At 37.0% G+C, this 15,140-nt stretch overlaps 1 protein-coding gene across 23 annotated transcripts in view; it reads left to right on the forward strand.

Moving 5' to 3' along the window:
• The window catches only part of dlg2 (discs, large homolog 2), a 229,330-nt gene that overhangs the window by 156,731 nt on the left and 57,459 nt on the right, over nt 1-15,140 (forward strand). For 18 of the 23 annotated variants that reach the window (XM_082157144.1, XM_082157163.1, XM_082157161.1 and 15 more), the window contains 6 exons: nt 4,820-4,870; nt 6,860-6,984; nt 10,895-11,064; nt 12,272-12,408; nt 12,850-12,994; nt 13,164-13,329. In XM_082157144.1, the coding sequence (XP_082013270.1) occupies nt 4,820-4,870; nt 6,860-6,984; nt 10,895-11,064; nt 12,272-12,408; nt 12,850-12,994; nt 13,164-13,329 (794 nt within the window). The remainder of the gene's footprint in view (nt 1-4,819; nt 4,871-6,859; nt 6,985-10,894; nt 11,065-12,271; nt 12,409-12,849; nt 12,995-13,163; nt 13,330-15,140) is intronic. The other 5 variants (XM_082157155.1, XM_082157145.1, XM_082157146.1 and 2 more) reach the window with 1 other exon arrangement.

Below are 15,140 nucleotides of genomic sequence, written 5' to 3' on the forward strand. Positions count from 1 at the left end.
AAACCGAGTCTTATTAAGTCGCATCCTGAGAGATATTTCGTGTTTAATCACCGCGATGGGCGTAAAAAATATGCCATCCCATCAGCCAGAACTCTAAACGGAAAGCTTCTGCTTGAAAGTGCCCAGTTCCTGCATTATAGTCAAACAGTCGTCATGGAAACATGACCCGCTCTGTGTCGTTTGCACAAGCTGTGTGGATGAACGCATTCAAGCGCATCGTACATTCGCGGGTTTGTGTGTTGCCACATTTGCAGTGACTCACCAGTTTAATGTGAGCTTTTACACCCCGGATGCTGCATCGTGAACTCCCCTCTGCAGCTGCACTCACCCTCGGTCCCCAGCGTCGCACATTTGCAACACCATGCGGCTCAGAATGCTAATGCCACTCAAAACCCAGTAATTGGGTCATTTCTTCAGGGGGAAGATGGAAAGGCCATGTTTGTCTTGACCTAAAGAAAAGTTCTCCAAATGAAGTGCGTATGATTATCAGTGTCTTAAGTCGGCTGATAAGGGGGTTTGTTCTGTTCTGATGAGTGCTGCCGTTGTTAATGATCTCATTTACTCAGTCTTATTGGTTTCTCATGCACATCTGTCAATTATCACATCCATCAATTATCGCTCTGATTGTGTTTGTAACCATATTCAGCTCTGTGTGCTTTGAGAGCGATGGATGCAGGGTGTTCTGAAGAGCTCTCGCTGATGAATATGTGGAGAAGCGACTCGGCTACCGCTGCTCTGATTAGTTACCACCAAACAGAGGAACTTGTATACACTGGTAATAAATAACATTCTGGCTCTGACAATAAACAAAATGGCCACATCTGATATAGGATTTTGACCAGTTTTAATGATAAAGCTATTTGAGCTGTTGTGGATCATGTCACGTGTGATGTACTTAAGGCATTCGTCATGGCTGGTAGTGTTTTCTGATGGATCCTCGTGCTAGTAAAGTCTGCATCCACTGACACAAATTTCTATATTACTTGGTTTCTTAAAGTAAACTCCTTGGGAATTTGAACTTGAGACTGTTATCACTCATTGGACCAGCAAGCACTCATGAAATCACTAATCATTCTGTTAGATGAATAATTTCTCTGTATCTGTGGTTCATAATTTACACTTGATCTATTTCGCTTTATTTGTACTATTTAAAAAATATATACTTGTTTAGTGTGTTTTAGGGTTATGCATCTATATCTGTGGTTTGTAATTTTCAGTTTATATGTTTTTTTTAAATATATATTATTTAATAATTTTTTACTTTGTTTTATTTTATTTGATGTATTTTTAATGTTTGGTGTGTTTTAGGGTTGTGCATATGTATCTATGGTTCATAATTTTGAACTGATCTATTTTATTGGTATGGCACTACAGTTAATGCATTACTTAAAATTAACTAACAATGAGAAATACACTTGTTTCAGTATTTATTTTTATTTTTGTTAACATTATTTAAAAACTGTTCATTGTTAATGTCAGCTCAGGTCCAGTATATAATAATAATTAATAACAGATGCAACTTTTGATTTTAGTTATGTATTAGTAAATGTTGAAATTAACATTAACTAAGTTTTAATGATGTTTTAGAAGTATTTTTCATTTTAATTCATGTTAACTAATGTTAACAAATGGAGCCTTTCTGTAAAGTTTTCCATTTTATTTAATTTTAAATGTTTATTTAATGTCTATGTTCATCATTCTTATCACCATTTTCAATATCATTTAAAAAAACTAATATTAAAAAACTCAAGCTTACTGAAGACAAGTAAACAGAGATAAAGAAAACAAACTACAATAGAACAGACACACAAGAAATACTTCACACAAAAAAAAAGCATAATAAAGTAATCAAATGTATATACATACATTATCTATATACATGTAAATACAGAAGTATTTAAGATTTTTTTTTTATTGACATTAACAATGATAGCAGGTACTGTACATTTGGATGCTGTCACTTTAAGAGTGATTACACGGATCCAATATACTCTTGCGTTCACTTGAACTCTGTTTACATTCACTTAAGACATAAATGACTGTTTACTTGCAAAGACATGGATATTTTGACACATAAGTATGTGTATTTAACCACTCAAGCCCAATTAGGCGGCAAAAAGCACTTCGTTCAGTTCTCACTCGCTCTATGAGCAGCGGCTTCATGTGAGCTTGTCTTTCATACAGCGCTCAGAAACAGTCTCTCAGAGAGCGTGCGCATAACGGTTTAAAGTCAACTGTTTTTAAACCGCAGAACACATGCAAATGCTAAGCTTTCATGATCGCGCAGCACAGCAACGTCACGTGAGCATGACCGCGATAGAGACGACAGTCCAAAATCTCTACCGGTATATCGCTCACCCCTATCTATATGTGCCATCTGTCTTTTAATGATAGAACAAAAACACCTATTTTAGCATAATTTTAGAGTACATATTTGTATCCCATCCAAAATTCATCCTGGTGCCAACTCTGGACCAGCTGACCAAATATGTTACCGCATATTCCCGCATGACTGCAGAATGTGAGCCAGAATTCAACAAATAAATTCATTTGAGAATGTTGTGGAGTGAGAGACTGCGTTCAGCTCTGCGCTCTTGACATCTGTTTGGTCCTCATGTTTAAGAGCAGGTGTAGTCTAGAGGCTTCCAACTGATGCTGTAAATGAAAGGTCATGTTGCTCTGAGGAGAGCAGTGAGACAGTATTTAGCTATGCCTCTCTCTCTCTTTCTCTCTGTTGAACAGCTGAGGTGGCTGAGGCATAAATGAGCTTGTTCACTGGGTTTCAATTAGCCATGAATGACGGTTTCTCTTTCTCCAGCTGTCTGAAATACTCCCCTCACTTAAAAAAAAAAAAAAAAAAGTGAAACATGGACACTCACTGTAAAGGCCAAGGCTGTCTTATTATCAAAGCACTTCAATAAATGTCCTTGTTCACAACAAGCTCTATGGACAGCACCTGTGAAATTATGTTGGTATGGATTTTTTTTTAATGAATAAAATAGTAAACTGTAATTCAAACTAATCATAACTCTAACATCTAACCTTACTTTCTCTTTTTAGGCCTAACAAAACTAACACTCTGAAACACAATGTACTAAGACGTTCTGTTCTTTGGCTAAATGTATGTGTCTCCTTTTTGCGAAAACTTGTGACTTTGGTTGTGTGAGTATACCTAACAAGAGGGCTTGTCTATGAAGAACCAATCAAATTGTGGGGAAATTAAGTAATGTTTCATGTCATTTTCGCCATTCTCCTATTCTATAAAAAGTGTTGTATTTGTGTTTGCTGGTGGGATTCTCAATGGAATTTATCTGAGATCCTCCGGCCTTGCTTCTTCTTGGGAGATTCTCTGGAGAACTGTTCTGAAATCCCCCGGCCGTGATTTAAAGCATTTAAAGGACATTTGCTGAAATCTGTTTGTCGATTTTTGCTGCGCAACAAGCTATTTAGGGGAACAAGTTAGTTAGGAGACCCAGAGATAGGCCTACTAAACGTCGACTGTAGACATTAGGGGACGTCGATTTTAGACGAGACCCAGATAGACTAAACGTCGGCTGTAGACGTTAGGGGACGTCGATTGTAGACGAGACCCAGGTACGTAGTTAGGTTTAGGGAAAAATCTACCACAATTACCTCCAAATAATGTTATATCATACCTTAGTTGTTAAAACATACACAAATTGGGTTTACAGAAATGCATTTAATAGATAAAAGTTTATGCATTGCTGCTATAGTTGTATTAAATTGTAATAATATTTCACAATATTACTGTTTTACTGTATTTTTACTTTTGAACGGTAGTGGATATTCATAATATAATAAATAATATCTAACATAAAAATCATATTGTAACAAAATATAACACATTTTATAATAGTTTTAGGATTTTTATGATATAATGTTAAGTACAATTAATGTTCATGAATCATGAACAATTAGATCAGGGCCATTTTTAAGATAATAATGGTGTCTAATAGTAATTCAGTGTACATTGTCGATTCTTTGTAATTATTTGTCAGCTTTTAAAACGTCTAAAATTCTAAAAGCATCTAAAATTGTCTTTCTTAAAATGGCATTTTACTGACCTGACCTCAGACAGGTCCTTGAAGGTGTCAAATGTGGAGCATGTTTGTTGTGTACGCTCAAATAATGAATGTGATAGCAGACATGCTGGTTTTCAAAAGCTCTTGTTGTGTCATGCAGCCATTACTTTAAATTCACTTATTAAAAAATAATTAAGATGAACGTCTCCAGTCGAGCACAAACATGACCCTCATTTGAAATTGAACTTGAAATTGGATTAGATGTCTTTCAATGTGCGTTCAGTATGAATTCATCTCTAAAGGGCTGCTTGAGCCAGCATGTCTGCCTCAGAGGCCTGGTCCCATTGTACGAGCAGGTAAATGATTATGGATTTTAGTGTCCGGACTCAGATTTAGACAATTACGGCTGACGCGGTGAGCTGAATAGATATGAGGCTCAATGTCTGCTGAAGATCTATGAAAGCCCCGGTCCTATATCAGTCAAGGAGAATGAGATGAATGCTGATGTTTTTCAGAGTTTATTTGACTTATCCTTTCAAGATAATGTATGTAGCATCACTTTTGCAATCACAGCGGGTTTAATTTAGTCCTTTAGCTACCACATAATGTTTTGAACTGTTATGAACCTCTTTCCACATCATTTGCCTGCTGCAGTTTTAGGATGATATTGTGTCATCACAGTTAGATATTTAATGTGACGGTTAAATGATTAATGCCCTTTTTGAATTGCATTTGCAAACACATCTAATGGGATTTTATTTTTTTCCCTCCAATAGGTAAATGGGACAGAAATTGAATATGAATTTGAAGAGATTACATTAGAGCGGGTAAGTGTCTGTCTCTCTCTCTCACATCCATAGATACATGCTGTAACCGTAGGCACATATTAGGCACGTCATATTTTATGCTCGTGTGGATTCTTCCGCCTGGTAATCCAATCATTCACAGCTTGGCTTGTGAGCATGATCTTGAAACGTATAACCATAAAACATGACCAATCACGGTACGAGTTTAGCCTGTGATTAGTAATAACTCTAAATGGGAGATTGTTTGATTTTTAATGATGATTGCGTTTTAGTTTTGTCTAGTCATTGTGTGGGAATTCTCTCGGGAAGGGAATTTGCCTGACCAAAATATCAACCTGTCATTTCTGTACTTTATCTAAAACTTTTTTTTTATTTTTTTTTTTTTTTATTATTATTATGTAACTATTATTCTATAATAGTTTTAATTAATACTTTTATTCAGGAAGCATGCATTAGATTGATCAAATGACAGTAAAGACTTAAGTACATAATGGTACATAAGATTTTTATTACAAATAAATGCCTGCTCTTTTAAACATGTTATTCTATAAACAAAGAAGTACCAAAAAAAATATTAGGTAGCGCAACTGTTTTTAACATTGGTAATAATACAAAATTATGGAAGCCACAGAATTTTAAAAAAGTAATTGTGACTTTTTATTTCACAAAAAAAAAAAAAAAAAAAAAAAAAAAAAAAAAAATGCAGACCTTATTTATCAGAATTGTGAGATATAAACTCGCAATTGCGAGAAAAAAAGTCAGAATTGCGAGTTTATATCTCGCATATCTTTTTTTGTGATTTTTTAACATTGATTATTACAAAATATAACAAAATAGTTATATCAATAATTAGTTACATTTAGTTATTTTTATATGATATATTAGTTGGATATATATTATGGAAACACATGAAAAATCACTTTTAAACACATGATACATTTAATTTTACTACAAATTAGATGCTGATCTTACTCTTTAACCATGAATATATGTAGTTATTAAAATTTCTCAAAATTATTTATGAATTTATTTATTTATTTCTATGCTAATATATTACATTTTCATACATACAGTACGTACATATTTATGAATGCATTGTTGTTCATTAAGGATGTCTTTGTAATGCATTATATATACAAGCTCCATAGAAAGTAATACTGAGATTTAATTCATCACTGAAGCCTCTTAATTGGGCCACTGTATGTGCTTTATTTACAAGTGAAAGCCTGGGGTGCACAGTGGAGGCAGTGTGAGAAAAAGAGAGATAGAATTAGACGGCTGCAGATGACATTCTGGCAGCTGCAATCGGATCCACATGACTAGACACAGAGCACGGACAATAGCAAAGGTCAACTAGACCAGAGGGAACACAGATTTGTCCGACCCTGGAGCCGTGAGGCGGAGAGTATATGTTCGAGGCTCTCTGCGGACTCAACTGAGATTACATGCTGGAAAATTGGATGCAAACTTAAGCGATAATTCTGCTGCAAGGGCCTGATCTGTTATTGTCACTTATCTCATTCTCTCACTCACATATCCTAGTATTTCCTTTTCGTATTTACCTTGACTTTACATTTGCTATTCTATAAAGCAGATCCAAACTCTTAAAATAGCCAGGGAAGATCTCAGCAAAGATTAATTCTCCTCACAATCCACTTTGAAGCTTAAAAGCCTGAGGCAGCACCCTGGAGAGTTCCATCATAAACACGTCATTTCAAAATATTAGCCTGTAAGTCTATTTATGTCTCAGAGATGTTAAAAGTGGCTCTAGCCCACGGTTGCGACAGGTTTTGATTTGTGAGTTTGCGCTGCTCAGAGGCAATTGCCGTGCCAAACTGTAAACACTGATGAGTCATGGGTAGCAAAGTGCACCTCTTACAAAAATAACATTACGCGTCTCTCTTTCTGTTCAGTCTGTTTTGGTTCTGTTATTCAGGCTATTTTCACTGAGGCAAAAGACTAATAAAGGGCCTTTACATCTTTCATATTCCTGTGTGTGTGTCTCCTCAGGGAAACTCAGGGTTGGGGTTTAGTATAGCGGGTGGAACAGATAACCCTCACATCGGTGATGATCCCGGGATCTTCATCACGAAGATCATCCCTGGGGGAGCGGCGGCTGAAGACGGCAGACTCAGGTGGGTCGGTGTTTCGTAACACACTTGTGTGCATGCATTTGTTGGGTACCATTCCAGGCTTAATGTTAATATAAAATCAAAATTGACACTACATACAGAGTTTCTGCAGGTCTTAAAAAGGTCTTAAATCTGGGCAGAAAGTATTCAATGTTGCATGCATCACCTCAGTATTTTTGCCCTGTTTTCCAATACAAATATCCAAACATCTTTAAATCAAGATACATTTACTTAAGATGCAAATGTAAAATAAAGTCTGAAAATTTTAATAAGATTATGTGAGTTTGACTAAAACAAGAATGAAATGTCTGTGTCAATGAGTTATGAAAACTTCCCTTTGAATTAAGTTGATTTTTTTGAGCCCACTGGCAGATATTTGTTCTTCTTTTAATCATAAACTCACTTCTTTTTGATCAGTACTTCATATTTTATGTCATATTGTATCTCAAGTAAATGCATTTTGATTTAAGAATCTTTAAACATTTACACTGGCAAACAAGACAAATCTACTAAGGAAGAACATCACTTTTTTTGCAGAAGGTACAGTAAAAGTTATTTCCATTCTAGTGGTTGGGAACAGGGCGATTCATGCTTTTTTATCAAAAAATTTGATAAATGTATTAGATATCTGTTGGAAGTGTTGCTAATATAACTCAATGCTTTTCTCCCTAGATATTTACGTTTAAAGAACACATTGACATATTGAGTTATCTTCCATTTATTCCTTAAATTTTCTTTACTTGGTCTTAAAAAGGGTCTTTATAAAGTCTTAAATGTACTTTCATATAACCTGCAGAAACCCTGTACACATTCTCTTAATACAAACTCAAATTTGTATGCTATTTTTTTTTTAAATCTTAAAAAAATAAAGGCTCTTTATTGGCATCTGTATTTTCTTGAATGTCCTTTAATATTCATTAAACCTTTCCAGTGCATAAAAGGTTATTCATAGTGGAAAAAGGTTCTTTAGATTATAAAAAAATTATAAAAAAAAATCAAAGACAGAAAAAAATAGGTTATTTTAAGAACTGAACACTGAAAGGTTCTTTGGGGGAACATGAAATGATTCTTCTGTGGCATTTCTGTGAAAACCCCCTTTTGGAACCTTTATTTCTAGTGTATGTAATGCAAACAGGATTATATGTTCAGAAGTGTTAATGAGTGGACAGTTTCATGGTGAATTAAAAAATTTTAATGGATTGATGGATTGTCAGAGGAAATAAAACTGTGTTTCTTACTTAGATGAAGATAAATTCAGTAGATCACTAGGCAATTTTCTTTTTCGAGACATAATGATCTCGCTTATTGCTCTGGCTTCGTAGAGCAATCTCTTTCTTTATCCCTCCCTTGCTCTCTTTCCTTCCTCTCTCTTTCCCTCTCCCGGCTGTAAATGATTGAACCCGGGCTGTTCATCACAGTCCTAATGTCTCTCTGGAGAGCTCAAGTACCTGAAGTTTTCTGCTGACTGCCACACACTCTGACCGCGAGGTACTTTAAAAAATGTACCATCTGCAAGGTCTGAGGTGAATTGTGTGGATATAACGAATAGACCTGACCAAATCACTTTCGGAAAATGTCAATCTTCTACAGGGTAAAAACAAACAAGTATGCATTATACATTTTAATGAAAAAAATCTTCATCTTTTCCTGATTTTGTGAATATTATTTTTTAAACGTACATGATATTTTCATGAAAACCATTCAGGAAGGAAAAGTTGTAAATGAGTATAATGAAATTAAAGGGATAAGTCAGCCAAAAATGTTTTAATTATGTCATTACTGCATGACTTTGAGGAGGAGGAGGGTTGTCCATACAACAAAAATCAATAGGCAACAATGCTATTTGGCTATCAACATTCTTTAAGAAAATATTATTTTGTGTTCCACATAAGGAAAAAAAGTCATGCAGGTTTGTAACAAAATGAGGGTGAGTCAATGATGACAGAATTTTCAGTTTTGGGTAAACACTCCCTTTAAGAGCCTATTTGCTTGATGATTCCTGCTTCTCATAGTTTTATACTGACAAAAAGGCCCTTGTTATCTCAGGAAAAACAGGACCTGAACAATATCTCAACCCTTGCTCAGATTTTTCAAAAGTCTTAGTTGAATTTGAATATATATAGATTGTTTTAAATCAAATTATGCAGAGCAATGTCTGCATTCATTTTACAAAACTACATGCTTGCTGTATGTCAACAATTATCTCATTTGTTTCTATTTTAATGTCTCCAAAGGAATTTTAGTTGTAGTTTGATTATACAATAATATTTCAGAACTCAATTAAGGGATAGTTCACCCAAACATGAAAATTCTGTCATTAACTATTCACACTCATGTCGTTCCAAACCCTTAAGACTTTCGTTCATCTTCAGAACACAGATGAAGATCTTTTTGAAGCCTAAATTCAGTCTGTTCATCATATAAAGCGATTGAGTCTCCTCAGAACATTTTGGACTAAACCGCTCAATTCATATGGATTAGTTTTACGATCTCTTCATGAACTTTTTGAGGCGTCGAAGTGGTAATTGCATAGCTGTCTATGGAGGGACAGAAAGCTCTCAGATTTCATCAAAAATATCTTCATTTGTGTTCTGAAGATGAACGAAAGTCTTGCGGGTTTGGAATGACATGAGGGTGAGTAATTACTGACAGAATTTAAATGTTTGGGTGAACTAACCCTTTAAGTCTCCTGAGCTATGAAAGAGCATTCTTTGAGCAATAAGATATTCCTCTAGCTATTTCTGAACAGGTTAATGTTTTAATTGATATTGGTGAGCTGTAGAGTTTCTATTCCTGGCTGGATTTGTTTGAGATTCGTGTAAGGGCCGATCAGGAGTTGGTTGAGAGGGTTGTTTTATTAGAGAGAAGCGTAATTAGATTGTGCTGGAGAGATAGCAGATCTTCCTGTGTTTTGTATGCATGTGTGTGCGGCGCCCCGAACAGCAGCTGCATGTGACAGCCCCTTCTGAGCCTTTCACCCGGCTCTGCTCCATGACTTGGCTGTTTTCTTTTATCCTCTGTCTCTCAGTCAGGTCTGTCAGGGCCTTGAGCATCACCAATCCTCCTCTTGCTGCTTCTCACCTGGCAAGTTGCGCCACTTCAGCGTTCTATATTCTGCAAACGTCTTTCCATTCCCCTTTCCCATCCACCCCATATGCTGCATTCTCTCTTTTAAAAGAGTAAGACACTTTGAACATTCACCAATAAGCTGTGATAGATTTATGGTGAGTTGGAGGTGAACGGCATTTAGAGAAGCAATTACATTGTGTAGTTTTTTTTTATTTAGTTTTTTAAGCTGCCCTTGTTTGACTTTGCGAGTGTTGGAAGCTGAACGGGCTCCAGATAAATCATTCAGGCTTTAAAGATGTGTGGAGCAAAGAAACAGGAAGCTGCATCAAAGATTCTAGATTGGATGTAGCATGCGTATGATCAGGCTTTATAGAGTTGGACAGGGATCAGTGACAGGGAAAAACCATTAAAACTACAAACTACTAATGTTCAACAAAATATAGATGCTTAGTTAGAATTTATTAAAATTTTGATTAAAACTATATATTAGTGTATTACACACAATTAAAATGTTTGACAATCAAGTATTTTATTACACATTACATTTCACAATATACATTTTTTTTCTGTTTTATTATAATTTATAATTGAGCTTTAGAACATTATTCAGCTGTATAGTGACTCTGTTGCATATATATATAACATATACATATGTGTGTGTTCATGGTTTAGTTTCAGTGTGTGTTCTTGTGTTTGCTGGGTCTCAGCTGCTCTATGTGAGCATGCCCCAGGAGGCGGCTGTCCTTGGATCACAGGCTGCCATGATCTGGAACTCTCTGCAGGAGGCTCACTACACACCGAGGACTCCAGAAAACTAACTTCTTGCTTTTATTTGTCTCCGCAGAGTGAATGACTGTATTTTGCGTGTGAACGAATCAGATGTCTCTGAGGTGTCTCACAGTAAGGCAGTAGAGGCTCTGAAAGCGGCCGGATCGATCGTGAGGCTCTATGTGCGCAGGAGGAGACCGATGCTGGAGACCGTCACCGAAATCAAACTCATAAAAGGACCAAAAGGTTTCAAATTTACAATTACCTTAAAACCCATCTGTTACCTAAGCTGTTTGTCACCGTTTACATTAGGGATGTGTCACGATTGTCGGCTGCTCTACAAAAAAAAAATAAGATTTTTATTTTAGTATTGTTTATTCGTAGTTGTATACAGCCGCGGCTCATCTGTAAGGGCAGGCGGGGCAGTGTCCCACCAAAATATTCATCCAAAACATTAACCTCTATATAAACTGAATCAATAATAAATTGTAAGTGTGTTCAGCGTTCTGCAACAAATATTCTTTGGATTTTCTAGATTACTTTTAAGTCGTAAAGTGAGTGGGATATATTAAAATTTTACTTCGGTAGGCATGTATCATGATACTATGCGAGGCAGAGAGTGCCTGTTTTATGTTTGTTCTGAGAATAGAAATGGCTTTCTTTTCCTCTCCGGAATTCCTCCACAACTCTTAATATTTCAAAACAACATTCTTAGGCAATAAATACTACATTAAGGCAATTCTAAGATGTTGTGTGTACTTAAAGCTTGTCAATCAAAATTAGTGCGCCACCCTCAGGCTGAATAACGCAAGGACGCAATAACACACTAGACCTCTGCCAAAAGTGTGTCTGCAAGTTCAGCAATTAGAAATAAAGCTAACAAAATGTTTATCATAAACTAGCACTAAGACCCAGAATCTGCCCTACCTAAATTTATGGTCAGGACTCAGGAGCAGCTACTGGTTTTGCATATTCCTAGTTTGCATCCAATATATTTTTCTTTCTACTGTTATAAAAGAAAATAGACTATTACTCATGTACACATTCACATCTAGGGTGTGAAAACAAATGGAAAAAAAAGATCAAGATTTGAAACTCCACTGAGCCTGAGAGTTATCACGTCCTCTTTGTTGGTTGTTGTTTGGGTGGAGCAATAAACAGAGCTATATCCTGAGAAAGACACTGCTTTGATGCATTATTCAGAGTGCATAGAGGAAGACGCATCTCTCACACACACACACACACACACACAAACACAGCAGCACTTGCACAAATTTGGAGGAAGAGCTTCAGGCACCATAGACTGACACTCTGAATCCAAAACACCATTAACACACTGTACAACACTTGTTTCCTCCTCTAGGAAACTAAGGAACTAGATTGTGCTTAAGGAAAGTTTATACTTTTTGCTCTAAGAGAGTTTTGAGTACAGTTCTTTCTTAAAATCCCATAGGGCTCGGCTTCAGTATTGCAGGTGGTGTGGGAAACCAGCACATCCCCGGTGATAACAGCATTTATGTCACTAAAATCATTGATGGGGGCGCTGCGCAGAAGGACGGACGGTTACAAGTTGGAGACAGACTGCTCATGGTAGGTCTCATTGACCTCTGATATTTATTTGATTAGTTTGTTTTATTTCATTAGTTTAAATTTAAAATAAAACATTTGAATTTTAATTGTAATTCTAGTTTTAATTTTCATTTAATAGTTTCAATTAGTTAAATCACTGACCAAACACATAGAAGTAGCCCTAAGAGATGTTTGGGAACGAGCTGCATCCATAGTTGGGTGATTACATTCCTGAAGTTTCGCTCTAGTGTCGGTGTCAAACTCCATTGCTTTTAATCCAGGTTTTTTTTTAAACTCTTTAAGACTGAGTTTGATTTAATTAGCAAGATCAGTGCTCTGTGTAATCCACTGGGCAGGACACATTTGGCAGCGCTGATTCGCCATTGACCACTAGAGCGTAACTGTTTACGTAACTCTGGATTGCCCTCTTAACACTTCCTGCTTGTTTTCTCTTTCGCCCAGGTGAATAACTACACTCTGGAAGAGGTGACCCATGAAGAAGCAGTGGCCATATTGAAGAACACGTCAGATGTAGTTTACCTGAAGGTTGGGAAACCCACTAGTGTCTATCTCTCAGACCCCTATGGGCCGCCTGATATCACACACTGTGAGTTATTCTTACCACATTTCACACTTGTAATACATTTGCTTAATGCTTTAGAATTTTTGAAAGTAATGTGGAAATGTTTATTTTTTAGTCATTCAAGCTATCGATTTATTGGTTGTTATATTGATTGGCATTAATATACTCTCTCTCTCTTTATGTGTCTCTACAGCATTCTCACCCGCAATGGAAAATCATATCTCTTCCCCCGGTAATAACGGCACTCTGGAATATAAGTCCAGTCTTCCGCCCATCTCCCCCGGCCGATATTCCCCCCTGCCCAAGCACTTGCTGGGGGAAGAGGACATTAACAGGTTGGATGGTTTTTCCTTCCTACGGTAATTCCCTCCCTCTCTACCAGATGCCACTGCCCACAGGTAGACTTTGTAGCCCCCTTCCCACATGTGTCCTGTGGAAAATCCGAAAGACAATCAAGCAGCGTCATCACACCTAGTGATGGGATTGTTTTGGGATTTACTGTCCCATCCTTACTCCGTCCCGTCCTGTTAGTTCTGTACTGTTTTATGTTCCTGGATTTTTTGTGGTCCATGTTTGTTGTGAATGTACAGAATAACATAGGCTCTATCTACATTTTTGTATTATGTTATGACATGTTTACCATACTGCATGATTTGTAAGTGAACGTGTACATCACATAATCAGCTCAACATGTATGGCTTTTCTGACGTAGTAAACTTGCTCGGTAGTTCACCTGGTACAGCATTGCAATTGTGATGTGGTTTAGCGTTTGTGGTAGGTGGGATGTTAATTTTAAACGCAAATGGAGCTTTAACCTTTTAGTGCCATTTAATTTCTGAACTGCTGCAATGCGTACAACAAACAACGTTATAAAAGGTTGCCAGATTCACGTTCATCTGTTTCAGATCAAACTTAATGTTTTTAGCACCATTAACATTTCATTTTGAAAATTACGTGAATCGTGCAAGAAGCAATGCAATATCATTTTGCAAAAATGTCGGGACAGGCACATTTTTCAAATGATCCTGGGTTTGTACAGAGTATCATAGAGACTTAAGAGTGGGCCTTTTTTTGTTTTTGTTTATTTGAGTCAATAAGAAACCACCTAAAACACCCTAGCAATCATGTAGAACACCTTAGCAACCACACATGGCGCATGATTTTATTACCAAATAAGAGCAGAATGATTATAATGTTTCAAACTGAAATCTGTGATGATATCAGTGTGTGTCGACAGCATGAGCTTGTTTTTGTGCGCTGGCTTGCTTTTAAGGGTGTTATGGGAGACATATGTTCAGGGCAACAGGGCTGGGAATGTGTTTGGTTCACTGCTATGCAACCTGAACCTCAGAGTGATGTGAATACTGAGCATCATCCCTGGAGTTTTCTGGAAAAGAAAACTAAAGCGTACAGTCAGATCTGAATCTGTGGACTTGTCGAAGTCCCTAAGAACTTTGAATTCAGAATAGCAAAAAAAAGTCACTACAGACTTCGGTTTTGATTATCTTGTCATGCCCTCTTTCTGCCGGCTGGCTTCTTGATGTGTTCATGGGCCCTGTGGTTGTTTTGGGCCTCTGAGGCTTTTGATGGCAGTTCTAATGGAATTCTGGGATTCTGGTTTAGCTACAACACGTCCAACACGTGTCCGTGAGGCAACAGCCCCAAATGCTGTCAAGCAACCATCGCTAGACATGAGTGTCTAGCGATGGTTGCTTGACAGAATTTGGGGCTGTTGCTTCTCGTACACGTGTTGTAGCTAAACCAGAATCCCAGAATTCCATTAGAACTGCCATCAAAAGCCTCAGAGGCCCAAAACAACCACATTGGAAAGTCATTACTAAATAAATACCCAAGTTCAACCTGCCACTATAATATCTCAACAAAGTTTTACTTTTAACGGACGGTGCTGTTAATGTCTCCCACTGTGGAACACAGTTAATGGCACCCTGCTGTGAAAAATTCCCAGTTTCTCCATGAATTCTAAACGTGCAAGCAAACATGCGTACCTAACAAAGGGTTTGACCTTTCTTTGAGATGAGTGAGATTAAAACCCCTTTTCTTTGCCGGGGGTAAGAGGTTTACGTGGTCCCTGTGTTTGAGGAAACATAAGCCCATCTGGAAGTTCAGCCCCCTTCATCCTCACTGTGTTTTCCACAGGAGAATTGAGCAC

Source organism: Leuciscus leuciscus (genome assembly GCF_965113295.1).
Source record: "Leuciscus leuciscus genome assembly, chromosome: 24".
Lineage (NCBI taxonomy): Eukaryota > Metazoa > Chordata > Actinopteri > Cypriniformes > Leuciscidae > Leuciscus > Leuciscus leuciscus.